The following is a 25,103-nucleotide window of genomic DNA, read 5'->3' on the forward strand; positions in this document are numbered from 1 at the left end:
AACACTGAGAATGTATCACTCTTCAAACGAAGAGGATAGACCTACACCTTGCGTGTGGCATCATCAATAAAAGACACAAAGTATTTTGCCCCTCCCAAAGAAAGCTGAGGCATCTCACATACATCTGTATGCACAAGCTCTAACTGAGCATCTTTCTGTCCAAGAGCTTTCTTGTGGGGGCACTGTAGTTGCCTACCATATATACAATGCTCACAAAACTGAAAACTTGAAAACTTTCGAGAAGGCAAGTAACCCAAACGAGACAATTGCTCCATTCCCTTGACACTCATGTGTCCCAACCGGCTATGCCACATAGAGATTTCCGGCAGTTCGGTTGCATTTACATTAGCATGGTGACAAACACCTGCATGCATGAGGTAAAGAGTGTCCACCTTAGAGCCTCTGGCAACAACCAGTGAGCCCTTACTAATTTTCCACTTTCATTTACATTAGCATGGTGACAAACACCTGCATGCATGAGGTAAAGAGTGTCCACCTTAGAGCCTCTGGCAACAACCAGTGAGCCCTTACTAATTTTCCACTTTCCACGACCAAATGTGGTAACATGATCAGCATCATTAAGCTGTCCAGTAGAAAGCAGATTCTTCTTGATCTCAGGCACATGCCTGACATCATGGAGCATAAGCTGTGAGCCATCTGAAAACACAAGCCTCACATCACCTCTGCCAAGAATCTTGCATGCATGGTTATCACCCAAATAAACTACTCCTTCATTGCCAGCAGTATACCTGACAAACAAGTCTCTGCAACCTGTGACATGAAATGAGGCACCTGAATCAATGATCCATGAGTGCATACCATGACCACCTGTAAGAAGTGAATGGACATCAAGTGAAGACGTAAATAGGACCTCATCCTCACTGTCACCTGCATGTGACACATTGATTTCTTCAATCTTGACTCCACTTTTGCCCTTTGGCTTTACATCTTTGGCTTCATCTTTGTCTTTGTCTTTGCCTTTTCCCTTTTCCTTTTGATCATTTTTCCATTTGTAGCATTGCTTTTTGATGTGTCCCTTCTTGCCACAATAATGGCATTCCAAGTCCTTTTTGGAGCGGGACTTGCTCCTTCCCCGTTCTTGGCTTTTACCCCTTTGCTGGGATCTCCCACGTGCATTCATTGCATTGGACTTTCCAACAGAGTTGTTTTTCCTGTTCATCTCCTCTTGAAGGAGAGCACCCTCAACATCTGCATATGACAGCATAGCATTCGAATTGCTAGTGGCTGTCCTGAATGTGTCCCAACTCTCTGGCAAAGTGCATAAGAGAAAGGTGGCTTTGAACTCATCATCCATTGCCAACTTTTGATTTATAACTTGGCTGACAATACCATTAAACTCATTTAGATGGGCTGCCATAGACGCCCCTTCCTTCATCTGAAGACCTATGAGTTTCTTCAACCAATACACTTTGCTTGAGGCACTTTGCTAGGCATACAAGTCCTGCAATCTTTGCCACATTCCCCAAGCTGTCTTCTCTTCACGAATGCTGAAAAGTAAAGAGTCTGACACAGACAACATGATAGTAGATCTTGCCAGCTCATCCATATCTTCCCACTCTTCAGCAGTAAGAGAAGCGGGCTTTACACCCCTTTCTTTGATAGGCTTGTGCTGCTTCTTCTGGAGCAACACATTATAGCACTGGGTTTGCCAAATGTCATAGTTATGTGAGCCTTCAAGCTTCTTGATGTGAAGCAATGAAGAGCTCTCACCTGTGGTTGCCATAGCAATATGCAACCTGTCAATGCCTGACTCCCTGCAAAATGTGCAAACACTGCACCAAAAGCACACAAAGTGCTCACAGTTGTTCTCCCAAGCTTTATCTCCCACTGCGGAAGCAAAAATGCAACTTTTCTCCCACTGTATGTGATGAAATCACCAAAATCTGGTTGCTGCAGATTTAAGACAGCACCTTAAATGTGCTATGTTCCCCTTCCAAAGTACTGTACAGCAGTACTAAGTGCTCACCAATGATGTACCAAACCTGTACCGGCAAGTACAGCAGCTGAAATTGAGGTTTTTACTCACTCAAATCAATGTGCAGCCATGCCAAAACTTGTACAAAGCTGTACCAAATCTGTACCAACAGGTACAGTAGCAATAAATGCTCTCCTGGCTGTCCAAATGAGTGAAAATCAGACTTTTACAGTCCCGAACACTGCATACAACAGTTCCGAACAGAAATTGAGCAAAAGCCCCTTGACTGCAAGCTGATTTCTGAGGATTCAAGGCATAAATGTCTTGCCTGCTGCTTTGTCAAGCTCAACAAGCATAAAATCTTGAAAAGCCCCTTGATTTAAGATCAATTGCTAATCGTACATGGTACATTGACGCACATGAAGGCATCCAGAGTCTTCGCGATGCTTCCCCCTGGCCACATATACATCCAATACATGAAAGCCCCTTGATTTACAGGCACATTGAGTGCTTGACAGGCATCAACACGTTGCCCAACGCATCAAATGCAAGTGTCTGCATGCAAAACAACCCAATCGGCACAAAAGCCCCTTGATTTGCACTGCAATTTGCTGCAATTTTGCCCGAATGTGCGATTTCTCACATCATACAGCATGTATGAATGCTTAATTGCACAATTACATCAAAAGCCCCAAATTTCGACATCCAATTTCCTGCAAATTGATCCTGATTGTGACCAATGTCACCCAATTTTGCCAATTTTGCTCAAAAATTGAGCAATTCGGCACCTGACCTGCTCAATTGATGATTGTACCTGCTCAATTGCAAATTGGACATGCAAATTCCAAAAAATTGAAGCAAATACCTCAGGTAATTTTCTGATTTTTTTTCTCTGATTTGCAGGCTGAATTTCAGTTGATGCTGTTGCAGAAATGGGGTGATGATGCTGCTGCTGTTCTTAGTGTCGATTTGCGCTGCCCGTCGAGCAATGAAGAAGCGATGTTACCAGGCCGGTACTACTATGGAGGCGAGACTGTTTTTGCCATAGGACAAGGGGCAGGCGCACGCCATATCTACGCTGGGTACAAGAGAAGCTGAGGCGAGTTGGTCGGCGACGATGGAGGGCAGCAGTTGAATGCTCGTGGGTGACAGGAACTCCTCTACGCCCAGCAGCCAGCCATCTAACGCCCAATTGCGTTGCTGCCTGCAACTCCCTCTAGGCGCTGACGCGTGGCAATGACTTTTGTGCTGGCCGCGTTGGAGTCAAAACTGTAAGCACACACACGCGCACGACTGCAAGCGTGTTCGCCTGTTTTCGCTCGCTCCTGAGCGCCGCTCGCCTAGTAGCCAGCCGACCAACGCTTGAAAGCTGCAAGCGCACGAGTGGTGAATTCCAACCTCGCTTCTTTGTTACGCTTTGTGGCCACCAGCGCCTTGCTGCTTACACTGCCTACGACTTGCTGCGAGCGCTACTGCCCTGCACTGGAGGTGTGTGAAGCGACCCAAGCACTTGTCCCTGCCGCCCGTCAGGCTCCACTGTTCTATGCTGTAAATCGTCGAAGAGAGAGAAGCTTCTTTCTATGAGAAGAAAGTCTTCCGAGCTCTGATACCAGTTGAATGGGAGAGTTTTAGGGTTAGAGATTCATGTGGGAGACATACACAGAGAGAACAAGGGAGAGAGAGAGAGAGAGTTGTGGGGATAAGTCAACTCACCAAGTGAGAGTGTGTGACTCCCCTATCACACATGTATATTGCACTAGTACACATAGTGCACTTAGTACATTAAAAGTACTAAGTGTACTATGTACTATAACTTATGGGCTTGTACACACTATAAGGGTGGGCATAATGCCTTTACCCCAACACACATAAGAGCATCTATTCACACAAAGGCCTTCGTACTGAGTTTCTGTCAAACCTCCGGAGATCCATTGCATAATGCACGTGCACGCAACTCTACTTGCTCGAAGCTGATTTCCCGTGACTTGTTTTTGTGTGACTACCTACCTGCTATGACGTGACCAGTTCACGGGCAGGGGACACCCGCTTGTGAACCGTGCGAGTGCCCTATATTTTGACATGGTTTGTAGCATGTGAACAGGTGGTAAATATTCACTTAAACCTTTGTTTATTCTTGTAAAGGTTTTATAACCTTTACTGTTCACACTTCATTAAAGCCGAGCACCGCCCAACCGGGGTCCAGGGGCCAAGGTGTGGCCAGCCCAATAATGAGAGGGGGGGGGGGGGGGGGGATTTTATAAAGGTGCCTGCTTCATTAAAGGTGGGCACTGCCACATGTTGAAGGGGGGTTGGACCCCTTCCACCAACCTCTCCCACAACTCACTTGCCCTCTCTCAGGTTGGAAAAAAAGGCAGCGCATCACTCCAAAAAGATAACTCGCCTGGCAGCCTTGCTCTTGCTGCCGACTGCACCGCTTTTGTATCTACCATTGTACTTACTATCCCTACTATTGAATGGGCTGTATCGACTGGTTGGTGGCGCTTCCCGACATCTTGTCCCCACTGACGCCACTCTCAGAGGTGTTGTACCACCCATACCATCAGCTGAACTACAAGTACACCTGCTGGAAACCCTTCTGCACCGACAGTACCTGCTGAAACCCTACTGTACCTGCAATACCAGCTGGAAACTCTACTGTACCTGCTGAAACCCTACTGTACCTGCAAGTACACCAGTTGGAAACCCATTTGGACAAAGGGAATGAGCAGCTGGTCCCTATGGTCACAAGGGCACACCGTGATGGGGTAACCCCCACCAACGCCACCAAGCTTTCAAAGCTATGTGCTGGTCCATCTCGTTGCCAGGGTAGACCATGATGGGGTAGCCCTTCGAAGCAATTTACAAGCCTACTAGTGCCACCAAGCCTTCAAAACCACGTGTTTCAAAGCTGCACGTGCAATTAAAATAATGTTTTCAAAGCTACGTAGTTTCTGGGATCTCCCAATTTAGGATTTCCACTACCTTGGCGGGATCTAATCCGATGCCTTTGTGAGAAGCTTAACCCACATTATAGTAGTTAAGAATATAAAGTACACTGTACAGTATGTGAACTGTAAGAGTTCCAAAAGTCTTGCTTCTTTAATATATATATATATATATATATATATATACACACACACCGTACATAAATATTAAAGAAATCTTGAGAAGCAGACAACCTTAGTTCTCATGAATTCACATCTCAAGTACCCATGGATTTGTCAAGATTAAGCATGCATAATTGTCTGAAGTCAATGATCTCAGGGTTGGGTACGTCAAGTACAGGCAAAAGAACGTTTCTAAGTGCTGTACAGATCAGTTGCATACAGTTTTGCTGCACAGATCAGTTTTGAATGTAATTCAAAACTGAATGTACTTGAATGTAATTCAAGTACAGGCAAAAGAACGTTTCAAAGTGCTGTACAGATCAGTTGCATGCAGTCTTGCTGCAGTACAATTTCATTACGAGATGCTTTGACAACCACTTGCACATAGATGTCAAGCCTACTGGAGAGAAAACATGCCCTCAACTATGGAACTGGAATGCACATAGGAATAGGCTGGATAGTATAGTGAGAGATCAAAGCTGACTCATGCTCACTTGTACCTGATAAAGCTGCTACAAGGAGGTCAATAGAGCCGTCAACACTACACATTGTGTTTATGTCATTTGCAAGCGATTGAGTTCAGCTCATGACTCAAGTAACTTGGTGAGAATATATGTCTATGCTCATTTATTGACTTTCTAGAACCCTGGGTAAGATAGAATAACAAAATAGCTGCCTGTCATCAAGTGCACAAAAAAAGAATGATATAATTAATCCTACCACGCAAAGTAGTTGCCTCTTTCCAAGCGCAGAAGATCCCTCGGCACCATGACTTGAATCACGAGCTTCAAGAACTACAATTAGGGCCACATTGTCCTAGAATGTACACATCCATTTAGAGATCAGATTCCAACAAAAGGCAATCGCAGTTGCTTTGTCTGGAAGATCCATTACCTTCAGAAGGCGACTTAAAGCTGTCTTCTTCTGGGCTGGAGGAATAGCAGTTTCTGTCAATGATTGTGCAGCTTTACTGAACTCTACCTGCTTGTCACCAAACTCTGTGTCAGACAAAGATTTTTTTTAATCTTGAGGTTGCTCAACAGTACCCGGAAAAAAATTTGTCAAAATACCTCATATTTCTTCACTAATGAGAAACAATCCCGGCGGAAAAAGGTGGCGCATCCATCATTAGCATAGGCAGTGCCTGTGTAAACCTGCATGCAAATTCACGGCTTCACTCAGAAACCATCCATTGATGAATCCGTTGTATCATGTATGCGAAGTAAAAGCTAATCCCTCTAGCAAAAAAGATCAGATAAAATGCATTAAGGAAAACAGAAAACCTAATCCATCAATAACCATCCCAGCAAGTCGGCATACTACAGGATGGAGTGAGGGAACACACTTCAACGTGTAAATAGTAAACCACAAAGATAACTTTCCACGTTTGGTTGCACCATATGTGAGTGGGAATCAGGCTCACACAGACCATGAGGGGATGAAAAGGCACCAAAACAAGATAGCGCGCTGCTCTCAAACCATGCACCTGTCCTTCTGCATCTAAGCAATCTGTGGCAGCAGGACTTCCAGCAATCAGCAAGAATCCCAGATCCAGGGCCCAGAGATCTGTCTACGCCCGATCATCTCTCTCGAGGGCTTCTCAGGTCAAGCCAGGCACAATCTGCCAGATCCTGGCTTCAGTTGAAAGAGTTGCCACCCCCGTGTAGCATGAGAGATTCACTGGCCTCGGGGGGTAAAAAGAAAAGGGGGAGAGGGGCAGGGTAAAAGCGACTTTTCCTTGACATTGGCTCGGCCGTTCACCAAGATTGGCACACGCCTTTAGCCTCCGCACGAGGACCTAGCGGCCCTTCTCTTTGACTCTGAGAATTTAGAAGGCCTACGACAGGGTGGACTCGGCCTTCCTCGAGGGCACCTTGCTTTGGATTGGCTTCTTTCCAGCCGGGATTTGAGGAGTCTCAACGTTCCTCTCTTTTTCACACGACCAGGTTCTCATTCAAGGCGCAAGGGGAAAGCACTTTCCTGATTCCCGGTCAGTGCACCAGGGCTGCCCCTGGCCCCTTTCCTCTTCCTCTTTGTAGTGAATGCCATGAGCTGAGATCTTATATACTTATTGATACATATATACACATAACACTGTTACAGCAACATTTCTCTCTCTTCTCTCTGTTCATCTCTGTGTTTTTCCACAGTTCATAGTACAGGTAGTTCTTTCACATGTAACATTGGTATCAGAGCCTCGCAGAAGTCCAAGAGGTGCTGCATTGGTACATAATTGGAAAACGCACAGTACAAAAGTGGCTGTTTTTGGTCCCGACAGGAAACGCAACCAAGAGGTTCTTCAACATCAGGTATCCTGATATGCGGTATAGAGCCCCCCAGGTAGGCATCATTGGGTATGATACCCCCAGACGCTCAGCCCAGCCCAGCCACCACGGTACACGGATGAGCAGAGGAACAAGGGGTTGCAGGTTTTCAAAAAGGGATCAAGCTCTCAGCCCAAGAAAGGTACAGGTCTTGTCACGACCCTGTGTTTTTCTTTGGACAGTATGCAAGTGTGCACAGGGACATGGTGGACAATGTGAATGGCACTAGTTTGGGGCCAAGTGATTAAAGTCCCTTCATATAACCCAAGGGGACAAAGGGTTGGAGGGGAAAAAGGGTTAAAAGCCTTATAAATAAAAGAACACCCTTAGCTTTAAAGGGATCGTGGCCCATAAGCTATTATGGGGGGGCCACGCGTGTGCTTTTTTAAAAAGAGGGGCTGGCAGGCTGCAGAGGGGCACTTCTCTATTGGTGCAAAAGTGGAGGGCTGAACAGCAGGAGGCGGGCTGGAGCTGCGGCACATGCTCTCTCTCTCTCTTTCGCTTGGCACACGGAGGGTTTGGACTGCAGGCGCACAGGGCTGCATACTCCTCTCTTGGTGAAAAGCAAGGCGGGCAAGGCTGGAGCCTGAAGCGTGTGCTCTCTCTCTTTGGGAAGAGCTGGCTGCAGTACACGCACAGCCTACAAGAGCTTTTGCTTGTCGGAAGGCTGGTCGTTGCTCTCCCTCACTCTCGTGGAAAAGCTGGGGGCTGGACTGCGCTCACTCCTCCTCTCACTCTCTCTCCCTCTCTTGGAAGGAGGCGCAGGGCTGTAGGCGGCTGCAGGAAGTGCACAGCCGTGTGGGTCTCTCTCTCTCCCCTACATACCTGTGGGGCATCAACTTGGTGTTTGGTGGTTCCGAACACATGAACACAGACATCATGTCGATGGCGTTCAACGGATGGAACTTTCAGCTTTTCTTTGCTTTGGTTCAGGACTGTTTTGGAAAGGGTTTATGGACTGTTTCGTGGCAGTGCATGTGGCTACGAACATGAGCAATTCCGAGGCTGTTTTGAGATTGTTTATGGGCTGTTTTTGGTTGGCAGCAAATTCAGCTTTGTGCTTGGGTTTCCGGCTGCAAGTACAGGTCACTTGAATGTGTTTCTTGGCATGGAAGTGATGCAAGCTCGCATGGCTGCATGCTCATGGAGCAGATTGTTTTCTTCCTGCTGGAAAGGAACAGAGGGACCTACAATTATGGGCATCTCTATGTTTCGAGATGTTTCACGAGGGAACAGGTAACTAGATGTATGCCGTTGTTGGCACTGTTGTTGAATGGTGCTGTGAATGGTTCTGTATGGAAACAAAACAAAGGTTTCAAAGGGAAACACGCCTAAGGGTTTCATGTGGAAATAGGTCGTAGGTTTCTCGAGGAAACATGTTTATGGTTCTCCAGGAGATAGGTCACATGCAGGCAAAAGGTGCAGGAATGCCATACACATGTTTGGTACAACCTTGCTGCTGATTGGACAGGGGTTCGGGAATCCATGACTGAGATGGATAGTACCCATGGAAGGCAGAGAGGGTTGGTACAAGTGTGTCGACTATATGGTATGCTCTGCTGTGATGCGAGTTCTCTTTTGGAAAATAGTTTGGAGTCTTTGTTGTGATGCAGGAGCATTGGATGTGTCAGGGTGTGATGCTGTTCATAGGGTGAGAGGCAATGGATGGTTGTGGCAGCCCTAATCATGGGAGAAAGCTTATGTATACAAGACTCATGTGAAAGAGTCTTTTGATGTGAACAATGGCTAGACTTGTTTGTGGATGCCGAGTGTACAAGAAGCCCACATACCAAATTTATAACATAGCCAACAGAAATATGAAGATGCATTTTTTTGGGACTAGTGGGTATGAAATTCATGATTTTGGGAGCAGGTTTTTTGGTATTTTCAAAATTTGGGCAAGAAAAGGAGAGAAAGAGAGGAGGAAAGAAACAAGTTGGAAGGGAAGAGGGAGGTGAGAAGAAAAGGAGAGAAAGTTGGAAGACAAGAAAAGGAGCGAAAGAGGAGGAGGGAAGAGGAGAGGTGGATCGTGGAGGAGAAGAGAGAGGAAAAGGGAAGAGGAAGAGGAGGCGTGGAGGAGAAGACGTGAAGGAGCGAAAAGGAGGAGTGGACGAGGAGAAGAGGCGGAGCAACACGTTGCAACCGAGAAGAAGCGTCAGATGCGTGACGTGGCAAATGGGCAGCAAACAAGGACGAAAACGACGGCAAAAATCGCATTTGCAAAAAAAAACCTCCCGCCCGTTTTTTTGACCTCACTTTACATTTGGGCGAAACACCGTTTCGATGGGCAGGTTTCGTTTTGTTTCGAAACGTTTCGTGCAAAAAACGTTTCGTGCCGTTTCGAGAGAGCAAAACGGGTTTTTATGTTACTATGATTCCTACACAAGTGTGCAGTGAACTCCAAAAATAGATGATGAGCTGCTGGACATACTACGCCCATAATACCCAACAGTGGACGGAACACATCACGTCCCAAAGCCTCAAACAATGAACTTGGAACAGATCCAGTTCATAATCTCTGTTGTACCAAAGATAACCATGTCCTGCCAGATGTCTAATGCTTGGAACTCCGAATCACGATCCCCATGTACCAGTAGGTGGACCTGTAATAGGCCCCCCTCCTGCCCACAAGCCTCTTTTGGCTAGAAGCACATGGGGGGAAACTGCATGTGTACTAGAGAAGCACACCATCTAAAGTCTCCTGAGCCGGAAGCACCCTGCGAGCCCTAGAAGTGGTACTAGAATCTGTATCACTATCTTGTGTCATGTCTTTGCCTTTTCTCTGAGATGAAGCCTTGCCCTTGGTCTTGTCCTTCTTCTTGGACAAACAATCCTTGGACAGATGTCCTCTTTTCCAACAAGAGAAGCAACGACTCCGACCTTTCTTTTGAACTAAGGAAAGTGTTGTTAACTAACACCTTCAACTTACCCTGTGAGATGAGAATGGACTCCTCCTCCAAAAGTAGGGAGCTAAGATCATCAAAATCCAACTAAGTGGATGTGACCTAGCACCGCAAAGATCGAGAAATCACATCATAGTCCGGAGGAAGCTTGGTGAGGATAAGAGCAACCAGCTGAGAAGAGGACAAAGCAACACCCATAGCCAGTAACTAACTGTTCATGGATAACCTTGGCCTTCATGAGAAAAGTCTGCATTGAATTGCCTTCAGGAAATAACAAGCCGTAGAGCTGCCCCTGCAAGGTAATTGCCGTCATCGATGAATCTCATGCAAAGAGATCCTCCAATTTTGACCATACTTAATGAGCACTGGTGAGAGTTTGCACTACCAGTGAGACCTCCTCGGTGATGGTCCGCACAAGCACAGAATGCGCCTTGGAGTCCCGATTCTCCCAGTCTTGTAATTCCACAACAAATTCATCCTCCTGATCTTGAGTCCACCGCTTAGAGTTTTGAGGACACTCGGGCTTCCTTACAGTGCCCTGAACAATGTCTCACAAACCCTTGTGGATGAACCAGACCCGCATTTGAAGCTTCCAATGAGCGTAGTTGGGTCCTTTCAATTTGTCATCCTTGTTCGTACAGGGGGGGAGCCATATCCACAAGAACAAAGAAGAAATCTCAGCTCTCAAACACTTCTCTCAAGTGCTTTCCAACGAAGCGAGGCACGGGAACAATCAGCCTTGAGAGAGGAGGAGGCTGGACAGCAGCAAAACAGGCCAAGAAACCACTGAGAACCTCCTACCAGCAGGGCAGGGACTCGTGGAGGAAGAAGGAAATGTACAGCCACTTGTCTGGTAACTCCACATGCAAGAGAACTCACCAAATCTGATGCTGGAGCAGAATTTGCAGCCAAAACTCCAACGCTTGCCTCTGTAGAAGAAAACGCAGCCAGAAAACCAGGCCGGTTTGCCTCTGAAGAGCAAAACACAGCCTGTAGGGCTGGCCGACAGCAACCAGAAGAGGGTTGGACCAGAAACGCAACAAGGTACTGAAACGCAGCCACTGTATGGGACTGATCTGCAGCTGGAGAAGTGATGGAAGCAAAACGCAGCAGATTTGCAAAGTTTGGATCAGCCTGGACCTAAGCGTATGATACCATGATGGAGAAAGCACAGGCGGAAGCATAAACAGTAAACATATGAGAGAGTACAAAGGAGATCGAGAGAGTTGGACAAGATCACCTTTTATAACAGCAAAATGCTCGCCTCATGGCGGAGCGTATATTGGGTGTGTAAGTGGTGTGACTAGTTCTAAGTTTGCATGAATATCCAATGGCAATGGCCAGCAACTGAATGTTGAACTATGTGCAAGGGAAGTGGATGAATGAGTGAATAATGGGTAACTCCTTATATAGTGCAAGAGAGAACTGGCTGACTGCCTCTAGGGCTGGCCAACTGGCCCTGGACAAATAAATAGGAGAAAATCCAGTAAAATCCCAGATAAATAGTAAAGCCCCAAAACACTGAGATGCACGATTCTAACAATGTGGACATGCTTAATCCCCAATTTTCTGCATCAAGAGGGGAGATTCTATCCGGATTTTTAATCTAATTTCGATTTTATGTGAGTATCAAGGATTCTAGATGACCCGAGCTCGCGAAACTTCCACACGAAACTATGGTGCAAATCGGGTGGTTTAGGATTTGGACTAGCTATTGCGACAAGTTCAAGAAGACGTATAAAAGGCGTGCATGCACATGGACATGCTAATCCCCTGATTTGGGCAGCAGATAAACACAAATTTTGACATGATTAGGGTCATGTCGGACACCGGAACAGATCCCAAAGGACATGTATCAAGTCGGCCAGATATGGAGAGCTTTCTATTGGTGGTCGGCTGGTTTTCAGCATTTATTGTCCAAAGGACCTGGCCGACCAGCAATCAGCCAGGTCACTTAACGTTCCAAGGTCTATAAAAAGGCAAGGCTAAGATCAGTCCATTCAACTCCCCCCAAGGTGGGGCAAGTCATAGATTAGGCTTTTTGTTATCTTTTTGGGAAGGCCAAAGGCCATAGGTCATGTACCTTTTTGTACTATATGAATATATTGAATACACAACCATCTCTATGCTTATTGTTCTTGCTTCAAGAGTTCCTATGCAGCATTTAGGGCCCAATGAGAGAAACTCAGCACGTGTCTAGACCCCCAGAAGCTAGTTGGTGTCACGCAAACCCAAGGGGGTGGTTTCAAGAGAGTTGGTAGCCAATTGGGGCTGCCCAAGAAGCTTTTATGGAGCACTCCAAGGGATGAAGTTCATCCAAGGGGTGAGGGTGCCAAGATAAGTTTCAAGAAGAAGGATTCATGTTTGTGTTTAGAGACAGGACAAGAAGGGAAGGGGACAAAGTGGAACAAATGCACAGATCCCTACATCAAATCCGGAGTGGGTTCAGAGACAAGGCAAGGTTTTCAAGAAAAAGGTTGCAAAGAAGGGAAGGATGACAAGTATGGGAGACCATATGTGGAGACAGGGCATGATGACAATAATCCAGGGTCAAAGGTTGGAATCACGTCATCAAGTTTGGTAGAAGGAAATGTCATGTGCATGCACATGAAGATACTAATCCCTGATTTGGGCAGCCTATAAACACAAATTTTGACATGATTAGGGTTTTGATGGGCATTGGAACAGATCCCAAAGGATATGTATCAGGTTAGCCAGGTGTGGAGAGCTTTCTGCAGGTGGTCGGCAGCTTTTTAGCGTTTATTGTCCAACAGACCTGGCCGACCAACAGTCAACAAGGTCACTTAATGTTCCAAGGCCTATAAAAACAAGACCAAAAAATCAAATAAAATACCCTCCTCTCAGGCCAAAAGGGGATCATGAAAGTAGATGAGTTGATGACAAAGGATACCAGGGTCCCACGCTGGCAAAAGGCATGTATCCCCCTTTGGAAGCCTAAGTCTGATAATTTCTGAAAGGAAGGACGAGATGCCAAAGGTGTAGAGGGTGACTAGGTGTAGATAGGTTGGTCGTCTCCCTATGTAAGACCTTGAACGGGGCTCTCCAATGAGTAAGAAGTCCCATCCTCCGTGTGGTCCGGATTTGAGTAAGGAGAATCAACATCTGATGACAAAGGCTGGTCCTCTGGAATCATGGGTAGATGATCCATGTTGTGTGCTCTCAAGGTCTTCAATCCCTTTGCTCATGATCGCTTTGATACCATGTGAGGGCAAGAGGATGAAAGGACCAGATGTGCAAGAGATCGGAGCAAATCAACACAGCATGAAATGGATGAATGAGTGCATGTATGATGATCAATGAAATCCCGTACAAGAGGCCCTTTGATGTGAGGTGACTCTGAACAGTAGACTGTCGAAGAAGCAAAGACGAGGTCGAAGCCAAAGCATGGTCGATGACGAAGGCTCGCATTGAGGACAACAGTGGCTCTTTGTGAAGATGTCGGTGTCAAAGGAAGGGGCTTGGTCGGTGACGAAGGCTCACGTTGGGGACAGCGGTGGCACTCCGTGAGATGGTCGGTGTCGAAGGCTCGTGTCAGTGGATGCGGTAGCACTCCGAGGTAGTAGATGTTTGTAGTGGTGGGTAGCGGAAACGTAGTGGTGCAGGCTCTGGTGACAAGGGTGGTGTTGTACTTAACGGGTGTAGATTTTGGTGACGAGGGTGTTGCAATACCTGGAGGGGTGCAGAGGACTGGACTGCATAGGAGCAAAATGCAGTAGGTGAAGATGATGAAATGTTGGAGGTTGCCGAGCTGCTGCAGCTGCAAGGGGTAGAATCGACAACAGATAGATGTGGGGTAGAAAATGCTATTGTTTATGCAGGATGCTGGAGCCGACAATAGCTGCTGCAGAGGAAACATGATCATGATCCTCTAGGCTGCTGCAAAGGTAGGCCGACAGCACATTCACAACGATTAAGACATTCACAATGTGAAGGTCAAGCCAACTTTGGAGTGGCTGCAATACCAAAAAATCAAATAAAATACCCTTTTAGGGCTGGTTGTCACACACCCCCTCTCAGGCCAAAAGGGGACCATGAAAGAAGATGAGTTGATGATAAAGGATACTAGGGTGCCACACTGGCAGAAGGCATGTACCCCCCTTGGGAAGCGAAGTCTGATAATTTCTGAGAGGAAGGACGAGATGCCTTGAATATTGTTTCTACCATGTTTTGGTGAAACAATAGAGAGTAGATGGAAGGGAACATGGGCACTTGAGAGGGTAGTGTGCGAAGGCAACTCCTTGGAGATCTTCATCGACAACCGTATTGTTTGCAAGACTGTTTTCATATGCATTGATATGGAAATCTAGTTAGAAATGCTCGTGATGCTATGTACTTGATTGTCCCAAGATCAATATACATTATTTGCTTCTCGCTCATGGTGCGTCTCTTGTCAATTTAGCAAATTACAGCTTCTTGTCCATTAAATCTTAGTGTATTAAGTGTATTGATTAGCATTGTGTCCAACCAAACATTCCACACCCAACTAGTGGAATTACACAGTTCATGATCTTCAAATAAACCCAATCTTCTTCTTTGAAGGTACTATCTCAATGATGTTTGTCAACCTCTCGAACTTGCTTTGTCTACATGTTACATGCAGAAGCTCTGGGAGTCTCTTTTGAAAGAGTGCACAGAGCGGAAGCAGAGTGGCACTAGAATGTGCTCAACAGAGAGTGCAAGAGAGAGAGATACGGAGCAAACTATGTTGAATATACTGAACCAAAACAATCCCAAGCAAGAGACAGATAGTCTCATAAGTGAGGGAGCAAAATATGTACAAGACTGAATAAAACAAGAAAGGCCAGCACCCACTATTTATAGTAAGGGAATGCTGGCCGACTAGAGCTAATAAACAGGCCGATTGGAGCTGATGGACATGGCCAACTGGTAAAAGCCAGAAAGGCTGGGAAAAATCCTAGAAAAATAGTAAAAAAGGGGTGGCCAGCCCACAAGCAAGGGCCATGCAAAAGGGGACCAAATGGGCACCATAAAAGAGCAGAATCTAGGGATGAATGTGCTAACATCTTTCAGCCCTAAATGCTGAATAGGAACTCTTGATGCAAGAACAATTAGCATAGAGAGAGAGAGAGAGAGAGAGAGATGGCTGTGTATTTAGTATATTTATATAGTACAAAAAGGTACATGAATTGTGGCCTTTGGCCTTCCCAAAAAGGATAACAAAAAGCCTAATCTATGACGTGTCCCGCATTGGGGGGAGATGAATGGACTGACCTTAGCCTCACCCCTTCTCTGGGCCAACCAACAACCCTTCCACATATATAAGCAACACTTCATAAATCTGAAAGAGACAACACATAAACAACAGCGACTATCTACTACTGCCGGCCTACCTCTGCAATAGCCTGGATCATGATCAATGTCCCTTTGCAGCAGCTATCATCGGCTCCAGCATCCTGCAAACAGCAACATTTTCTACCCCCACATCTGTCTGTTGTCGGCTCTACCCCATGCAGCTACAGCAGCCCGGCAACCTCCCTCATTTCATCATCTTCACCTACTGCGTTTGACTCCTGTGCAGTCCTCTTGAAGCCATCTAGCCCTGCACCCCTCCAAGTACTGCAGCACCCTCATCACCAGAGTCTGCACCCCTCAGGTATGGCAGCACCCTTATCACCAGAGCCTGCACCACTACATTTCCACTGCTGTCATGAACCTGTGAAATTGGTGTAGCATAAGTGTGAGCATGGTGGTCGGTGAGCAAGTTATATATTTAAATGTTCATACTTGGGTGGCCAGACAAAAAGGAAACATGTGTGGACAACCCCAAGTGTGAAGGGGACGGGAATTAAAATTTAAAAGGTTTTATAACCTTTGGTGAGGTTTTATAACCTTGAGTGGCCCCTAGGCTATTTATGGGGGCTACTCTACTTTTGGAGGACACGCCTTTCTCTCTCATGCTTTTTGGGAAAGTGGGCTGGCAGCCAGCGCTGAGTTCTGGTTTTCTGGGAAAAACAGCTACAGGCAGGCTGCGCTTCAGGCTTACCCTTGCTTTTTGGAGAAAACAGGTGCAGGCAAGTCTACGCAGCTGGATAACTTGGGCTCTTTGGAAGGACTGCAGGCGGGCTATGCTACAGAAGCTACAAGCGCAGCTGAATAGCTCCTTGGGCATGCTTTTTGGAGATTAAAGGGCTGACTACTGTGCTGTGCTACAGAACAGAGACAGGCCTCCTTTCTCTCTCTCTCTCTCTTTATCTCTTGGAGGACAAGTTGGCTACTGTGTGGCTGAATATTCAGGCACCTACAGGATCTTCTTCTTCTCTCTCTCTCCTTTGTTTTTGACAAGAAGCTCACTGTCAGCTGAGAAGCGAGGACTGTCGGAGGGGAACACAAGGCTGGACAGCAGGTTCTCTCACAGGTTTTCTCTCTCCCGGCTGCAAGACGAGGGCAGGACTGAACGGGGCTTTTCCTCGCGTCTCTTCTCTCTTGTGAAAAGCGACACAAGGACTGTAAGTTTCTCTCTCTTTAGGAGCAGGTGGGACTGCAGGACGTGTCGTATTGAGTCTCTCTTTTCACTGGCTCGTGACTGTTCCGGAGTTGTTCTCTCTGGCCCTTTGTGAGAGGAAGGGTTTGAAAGTTCAGAGGGTGGAAATAGGACAAGATTGTGGACTGATTTGGAAGAGTTTGTGGACTGTTTTCATGGCTGAGTTTGTGGCTATGTGCATGGTTCAGTCAGATGCATATTCAAGGCCTCACGGATGCACTGACTTAGCAAATTAGAGGAGAGAACAGTGTGGTGTTCTTGGGACACAAAGTTGTGTGTAACCTCTATGCTAAGAGGTCCAGAGGATTGGCAGATTGGACTTGCAGACATACAAGCCATGAATGGCCATGTTGTAATCATTTAAACTTTTCCATTGAAATTGAATAAAGAAATACCGAAAGGAGCGCCAAGCTTTGGGGCCAACAAGTGTCGTTCTCTTTCATGTGTTGGAGCACTCTAGCTCCTATTTATTTGTTTTATTGGCTGGACTACAATTGGATTGGGTGACTGCTAGTCTACCGCACGTTGGTTAATACCACAGGCCGGTTTTAAGGTTCCTCGGAGTGCTACTGCATCCACCGACGCGAGTCTTTGACACCGACTACCTCACGGAGGGCCACCGTTGTCCCCAACGCGAACCTTCGTCACCGTTGACCAAGCCCCTTCCTTTGACATCGACATCTTCACGAAGAGCCACCGCTGTCCTCGACGTGAGCCTTCATCACGGACCGTGCTTCAACTCTGACCTCGTCTTTGTTTCTTCGACGGTCTACCACTCAGAGTCACCTCCCATCAGAGGACCTCTTATACAGGATTTCATTCACCATCATACATACACTCATTCATCCATTTCATGCTATGTTGATTTGCTCTGATCTCTCGCCCATCTGCTCCTTTCGTCCTTTTGCCGTCACATGGTATCAAAGCGATTGTGAGCAAAGACCTTGAGGGCACACAGCATGGATCGTCTACCCATGATTCCGAAGAACCAGCCTTTGTCACCATATGTTGATTCTCCTTACTCAGATCTGGACCGCACAGAGGATGGAACTTCTTACTCATTGGAGAGCCATGTTCAAGGTCTTGTTGAGATATCGAGCTCATCTAGTGAGGCGGTGGACACTGATGACCTGCCTGGGGGATAGGCCCCACACTTACATCACTGGCATGGTTGGTGAGATCATAGGTGATATGCGGCCAGTGGGATGACAACCTGTGTGACAGCCATTCTAGAGACTGGCATAGTTATAGCGCCAGCTCATTTAGTTGGGTTCACACTATAGAGAACCCTAGTATGTATTTGGTTGAGTACCTTTTCATATTGTGTGTACTCTTATCTTTGTATATGGTGTGTTGAGTGTTGTGTGAAGAAGAAGAAGATTTTCAGCCTCTCACCTTGTGTGTTCTCTTTTAGGGTGTTGTGTGTGTGCTTGCAAGAGCTCAAGCTCTCTTCCCCCCTGCATCTTTTTATGGTATCAGAGCCAAGTCAGCAATCACAGTCTTTGTGGACCAGGAGAGTCCTCATCTAGTGGTTCAGTTGATAGACCATGGAGTGGCAGGTTGCGTCATAATACCAGTCCTGCAAATGTGATTAGTACATTACATAAAGGCAAAGAGAAAGTGGTTGAGCCCCTTAGTATGCCTGACATTTCTGCAGAGCATTCTCATGTTGATGGAGAGTCTAGTGGCTCAGAGATGAGCCTTGATAAGGATCTTGGGATACCAGCTATGAGAACACCTGGTGTAAAGAAGGTGTTGTGTGTGTGTGTGTGCTTGCAAGAGCTCAAGCTCTCTTCCCCCCTGCATCTTTTCATGGTATCAGAGCCAAGTCAGCAATCACAGTCTTTGTGGACCAGGAGAGTCCTCATCTAGTGGTTCAGTTGATAGACCATGGAGTGGCAGGTTGCGTCATAATACCAGTCCTGCAAATGTGATTAGTACATTACATAAAGGCAAAGAGAAAGTGGTTGAGCCCCTTAGTATGCCTGACATTTCTGCAGAGCATTCTCATGTTGATGGAGAGTCTAGTGGCTCAGAGATGAACCTTGATAAGGATCTTGGGATACCAGCTATGAGAACACCTGGTGTAAAGAAGGCTATGAAAGCCATGAATGCAAAGCTGCGAGCGAAGATCTGGGAGAGTGAAGAATCCTATGCAGAGGTTTACCTATGATGGTTATGTGGCACATCACTATGCATACATGGCAAAAGTTGTACATGTTGTAGAGCCCACATGCATTGATGAGACTGTTGGAAATGTGTGTTGGGAGAAAGCTATGGATGAGGAGATGGATGCACTATATGAAAATGAGACTTGGGATTTAGTGCAATTGCCTGAAGACAAGAAAGCCATTGGATGCAAGTGGGTGTACAAAGTAAAACATGACAGTGATGGAAACATAGGCAGATACAAGGCTAGATTGGTAGCCAAAGGATATGAGGAAACTTTCAGCCCAGTTGCCAAGATGGCAACAGTGAGAGTTGTGATAGCAGTGGCTGCGTCAAAGCAATGGTCTTTACATCAGATGGATGTAAAGAATGCATTCTTGCATGGGGATTTGCAGGAAGAGGTGTATATGTTGCAGCCACCTGGTTATGAGGATGTGAGTCACCCCGAGCATGTTTGCAGGTTGAAGAAAGCCTTGTATGGCTTAAAACAAGCACCAAGAGCATGGTCTGACAAGATTTCTAAATATCTTGTCACTATTGGCTTTCATGTAGCCAATGCACATTTCTCGCTGTATGTGAGACACACTGATAGAGGGGTTGTGCTTGTTGTCATCTATGTAGATGACCTGATCATTACGGGGGACCATGATGCAGAGATCTTTGATGTAAAGATCTTGCTTAGACAGAAGTTTGAGATGAAGGATCTGGGGGAGCTCAGATATTTCTTGGGCATTGAGGTGATTAGGTCACCACATGGTATTGGATTACTGCAGAGACAGTATGGCTTGGACATATTGTCCAAGTATGGTATGACAGGCTGTAAGCCTATCTCAGTGCCATTGGATTAGAATGGCAAGTTGAGTGCACATTCACGAGAGATTTTGGAGGATCCTACTATGTACAGGCACATAGTAGGAAGCTTGATCTACATGATAATCACCAGGCCAGATTTGAGCTATGCTATTGGGTTGGTGAGTTAGTTTATGCAGGTTCCTCAGAAGCCGCATTTGGATGCATTGAGACGCATACTGAGGTATGTGAGGTCTACTTTGCATTGTGGACTATTTTATGAAACTGGGACAGAGATATATGTACATGGGTACACAAATGCTGATTGGGCTGGTAGTATCTCAGATAGAAGATCTACTAGTGGCTTCATGTTTTCTTTGGGGAGTGCTGCTGTGACTTGGAGCAGCAAGAAGCAGCCTACGGTTGCTCTATCCAGTACAGAGGTGCTGCTATGGTAGCATGTGAGGTAGCTTGGTTGAGAAAGCTACTTGCAGATTTAAATCTATCAGCGCATAGACAAGTTGTCATTTTCTGTGACAACATTAGCAGTATACAGTTGGGCAGAAACCCAGTTTTTCATGCTCGCACGAAGCATATAGAGGTCCACTACCATTTTGTCAGAGAGAAGGTTTTGGTAGGAGACGTTGACCTTGTTTATGTCAACACACAGGATCAGGTCGCTAACATCTTCACCATAGCATTGGGTACAGAGAAACTCCACAGATTCAGGGCTTCGCTTGGTGTACATGAGATGGAGTTGAGCATGAGAGAGAGTGTTGAGATATCGAGCTCATCTAGTGAGGCGGTGGACACTGATGACCTGCCTGGGAGATAGGCCCCACACTTACACCACTGGCATGGTTGGTGAGATCATGGATGATATGCAGCCAGTGGGATGACAAGCTGTGTGACAACCATTCTAGAGACTGGCATAGTTATAGCGCCAGCTCATTTAGTTGGGTTCACACTATAGAGAACCCTAGTATGTATTTGGTTGAGTACCTTTTCATATTGTACGTACTCTTATCTTTGTATATGGTGTGTTGAGTGTTGTGTGAAGAAGAAGAAGATTTTCAGCCTCTCACCTTGTGTGTTCTCTTTTAGGGTGTTGTGAGTGTGACTGGTCTATGAGGGCTGGTCGTGGAGATTTGTCCACGTCAGCTGCCTCTGGAGCAGGCCGACTCAGTTGCCTCTGTCCCTATCAGCTGCCTCTGGAGCAGGCCGAGTATTACCTTGGGTCCGGACCCCCACACCCCTTGCCATTGTGTATCACTTCGGGATCTTCTTTGTGTATATAGAGCAGAGTTCCACACCTCTATCTCTCTCTCTCTTGTGCTGTTTTCTTCTGCATTGCGTTTGCTCGTGTTCCCAGATTTGGTCATCAACTCCGCTGCGCATTCTAACAGTGCCACCGCTTTCCCTGACGCGACCCTCGTAACCGATCCCTTGGACATCGACATCTTCACGGAGAGCCACCGTTGTCCTCAACACAAGCCTTGGTCTTCAGCTCCGACCTCATCTTTGCTTCTTCGACGGTCTACTACTTAGAGTCACCTCACATCAAAGGGTCTCTTGTATAGGATTTCATTCACCATCATACATACACTCATTCATCCGTTCCATGATGTGTTGATTTTTTCTGATCTCTCGCACATATGGTCCTTTCGTGCTTTTGCCCTCACATTCTCAAGTGCCCACACTTTAAAAGTCCATAAATTTTGAGGAGTGTCTAAAATCCTGATAAATGCCAGTAAATCCTGTAAATTCCACAAATGGTGATATCCAACCTGAGGTTGATGAGTATATATATACGCTCACCTACTACACACCCCTTCCCACCTGTCCCATTGGGCTGAAGCTTGAACAGGCAATCTTACTCATCAAAATCAATAAAAGGCTAGGATGGGCCCTAGACCATGTGGGTAACCAGCATAACTCAGCACACAATTGACAAAATAAGCTTATGCACATGTCTTGTAACTCAGATTCCCAGAAAACCATGCATGCATTTAATCAGCAAATGAAAATTTGATGGTTGCCTTGTTGCTTACCTCTGTAGTTTTCTTTTTGTAGACAGCTACATATCCATGTTTCTCTAGCTCCGGTGCAAAAAACTCATCAAAGTGATCGCTCTGCACCTGAAATGCAAAGAACCACCACCTAGCAATGGTTGATAAAGGTGTGAACCAGCAACAAAAATATGAACAATAACATGCTTGAAAACCCCCACCTCTTGAAGACACAAGATGTCTGCCCTGTACCCAACAATCTCACGAAGTAAATTCTGCCGTCTGTAAGTCCAAGACAGAGCCCAAGGAGGACAGTAGCTGTACACCTCACTTGTTGCATAAAGGTCTGCCAGCACATTATATGATAGAATAGTGAAGGTCCCTGCTACAGGAGTATGGCTCTCTGAATCTAAACCTGACAATCCATCCATTAAACTGAGAGGGATCATGCGCCTAGGAGTTGGTGAAGGAGCAGGAATAACTCTCGCAGTCAATAGAGTGCTTGCTGGAGCTACCACCTGTCCAGTGGTTGAGTCTATTGCAGTGCACTCGAACTTCAGCATGTGTCCAACATCATCTGCGGAGGGAGTATATGTCCTGCTCCGTCCCACTTCGTACCACGTTTCACCACCTCCACTTCGATCCGACACAAGAACAGGAATAGACCCATTGCTCAGCCCCAATATTGCTGCTCCCACCGTCGAGCCTACAGTACTGCCACCGGTAAAACTTCCAAACATCTCGTCTTCTTCAGGGCCATTCTCCTGGACAGCATTAGCTGCATGAGCATGTAGAGACCTGTGCTGCCTCCATGAATCAGCAAAACACTCGGGTGAACAATGGTAACTTTTGCTGACTGTCTTTGCCTTGATGCAGCCTAAGCATTGAAGAGTAGCTGGTTCTGATGGATGCACATTGCATACAGCAAATCTCTTATCACTTTGAATGCGGTACCTGACAACAAACAACATTTAGAAGCACTTGAAACAAGCTTTGAACAAGCGCAGAGAATAGAAGGCAATCAAGGCATCTCAACTGATACTTCTTCAGAAATGACTACTTGCCTTGTTTGGTATCTAGATGAGAAAAGCCCTCAAATCCAAGCCTACAGTGAATCCTTAAGACACCCACTTTCCCACACTGACGTTGATAACAGAATGATAGCCCATCTGCTGGACCCATACTCAATGACAGCGAATACCTGTGCCCCATAAGTTGTGGGACCAGATTAGCAGACCGTGTCAGAGTAAGATAGCCCTCGCTACCAAGAAGACCAAGACCCTTTCAGGGCAAGGGACCTCTAGGGATATAGAAACCAGTTTTCTGCTTTTAAAAAACCCTACGGGATGGGTGCTCTAAACAGAGCTGCCCTGTGCCCCTACTAAATTGGCTAAGCAATCAGGGATTTGATAAGTAGCTCAGCTAGCTACTATTAAATCATGGTGTTTTAAGGACTAATGACAATTTAAATAAAGGGAAATGCTATAGAAAAGAGACTCACCATCTGTGCTTAAGGTAAAACCCATCTACGGGGGCAGTTTCTGGGATGTCCTCTGGGGTGATGGAGCCATCTGGTCGACGCAAAAGGACATAAGGCGTGAGCTCACAGCCCACAATGGGAATATCAGAGGGCAGGTGCACCCGTAGCACCCGCAGCACGCTTAGCATGCTTTCCAGTCAGTTGGCCTTGCAACAGGCGATGGCGCGATGCGAGCAACCTTGTCCTTTTCACATCGGGCGGCCGAACATGGAGCATAGCATGATGGACCATGAAGCACATCCGCCATCAGAGGTCTGAAAGGCCCGCCAGCTCTCTCCCCGTTACCTCCGAGATCGCCCAAAATTTCTCACTAAGTTTTGAGAGCTAAATGAAGCGCCCATCAAGCCGTTACTTCAGAAAAACGTAGCAGCCGGGACTCTAGACGAAGAAAGGGGGTAAAAGCAGCTCTCCTCGAACGAGTCAGGATAAGTGTACCCACAAGGGCAAGCAGGAGAGCATCTTTGTTGGCCTGCATAGATTTTCGAGTAGGTGAGCTTTGGCAGAGCAAACAAAGGGCAGTGACATGTCCCGCTTAGAAAGAAACCTGCATCTGCAGGAACGAGTTGAAACTGAGGGAAAGAATTAAAATACAGAGAAGATTATATACCTACGAATATATATCGAGCAAAACCCATGGGGCGCAACACATACACACATATATATATATGTATATGGGGCAAGACATTGTATGCCCTTTTTCTTAGAATCAAAATTAGGCAACAGCGTCTTTTAATTAAAAGTTTTCTTTTGCCTTTAAAATAAAAAGAATGAAAAGGAACATTTTGTTCTAAATGAATGAGAGAGAGAGAGAGAGCACAAATAGGTTTTTAAAAATGTGTTTTGTTAAATGGTAAAAATAAAAAATAGCCACACAAAGAGAAAGAAAGAAAGAAAGTCATATTAAGAGAGAGAGAGAGAGAGAGAGAGAAGAAGAAGAAGAAGAAGAATTAGTATTAACTTAAAAAAGGGGTTTCTTTTGTTTAAAAATAGGAAAAATAAATAGGGGGAGAGAGAGAGAGAGAGAGAGACATGCAGAACAACTATAATAAAAAGTTTAAAGAATTTGTGTATATATATGTGTATGAAATGAATTTATGTATGTGTATATATATATTTATTTATTTATATTTATGTATGTATGTATGTATATGCATGCATGCATACTTATGTATGTATGTGTATGTATATGCATGTGTATCTCTCTCTCTCTCTCTCTCTCTCTCTCTCTCTCTCTCTCTCTCTCTCTCTCTCACACACACACATTTTGTTTTTAGTTGCAAATTGTGTTGGGTAGGAGTGAAAAAAGAGTTGTTCAATTTACCTTTCTTGGTGTTTATTCCAGATTCGAGCTAGGCGAGCTACAAGGTGCTCAAGACAATTATTAAGATTAGTCGCTTATTGTTTTAGCAATTTTTCATCCTAAATATGTGGTGTTTAATATGCTTTTAAGTATCTTAGGTATGTTATTTTGTAATTTTTTCAAATGTTGCATTTATATATATACACACGCACACACACACTTATTTGTTAACACACACACGCGCACACTTATTTGTTAACCTTAATTTTTATATGCATATATATCTAAACAAACACACACACGCTCTTTTGTTAACCACCACAGGTATACCTCGAAGTAACCTCTCTCTCTCTCTCTCTCTCTCTCTCTCTCTCTCTCTCTCTCTCTCTCTCTCTCTCTCTCTCTAATATATATATATATACATATTAGAGAGAGAGAGAGAGAGAGAGAGAGAGAGAGAGATTAAGAGATAAGTGTATGTGTGTGTGTGTTGGGGGGGGAGG

The 25,103-nt window shown here is 45.7% G+C and overlaps 1 protein-coding gene across 1 annotated transcript in view; it reads right to left on the reverse strand.

The window, feature by feature from the left end:
- Window positions 1-23,935, reverse strand: part of LOC147642349 (carbon catabolite repressor protein 4 homolog 1-like) — a 40,045-nt gene extending 16,110 nt beyond the window's left edge. Inside the window, exons 1-6 of the mRNA XM_086805572.1 lie at window positions 23,262-23,935; window positions 21,982-22,714; window positions 21,803-21,889; window positions 6,114-6,197; window positions 5,938-6,024; window positions 5,764-5,859 (exon numbers count right to left, since the gene is read on the reverse strand). Of these exons, the coding sequence (XP_086661698.1) occupies window positions 5,764-5,859; window positions 5,938-6,024; window positions 6,114-6,197; window positions 21,803-21,889; window positions 21,982-22,714; window positions 23,262-23,428 (1,254 nt within the window). The 5' untranslated portion in view covers window positions 23,429-23,935. The remainder of the gene's footprint in view (window positions 1-5,763; window positions 5,860-5,937; window positions 6,025-6,113; window positions 6,198-21,802; window positions 21,890-21,981; window positions 22,715-23,261) is intronic.
- Window positions 23,936-25,103: the final 1,168 nt, after the last annotated feature.

This window comes from Cibotium barometz, chromosome 1 (genome assembly GCF_041138505.1).
Source record: "Cibotium barometz isolate CiBa-2024 chromosome 1, ASM4113850v1, whole genome shotgun sequence".
Taxonomy (NCBI): Eukaryota; Viridiplantae; Streptophyta; class Polypodiopsida; order Cyatheales; family Cibotiaceae; genus Cibotium; species Cibotium barometz.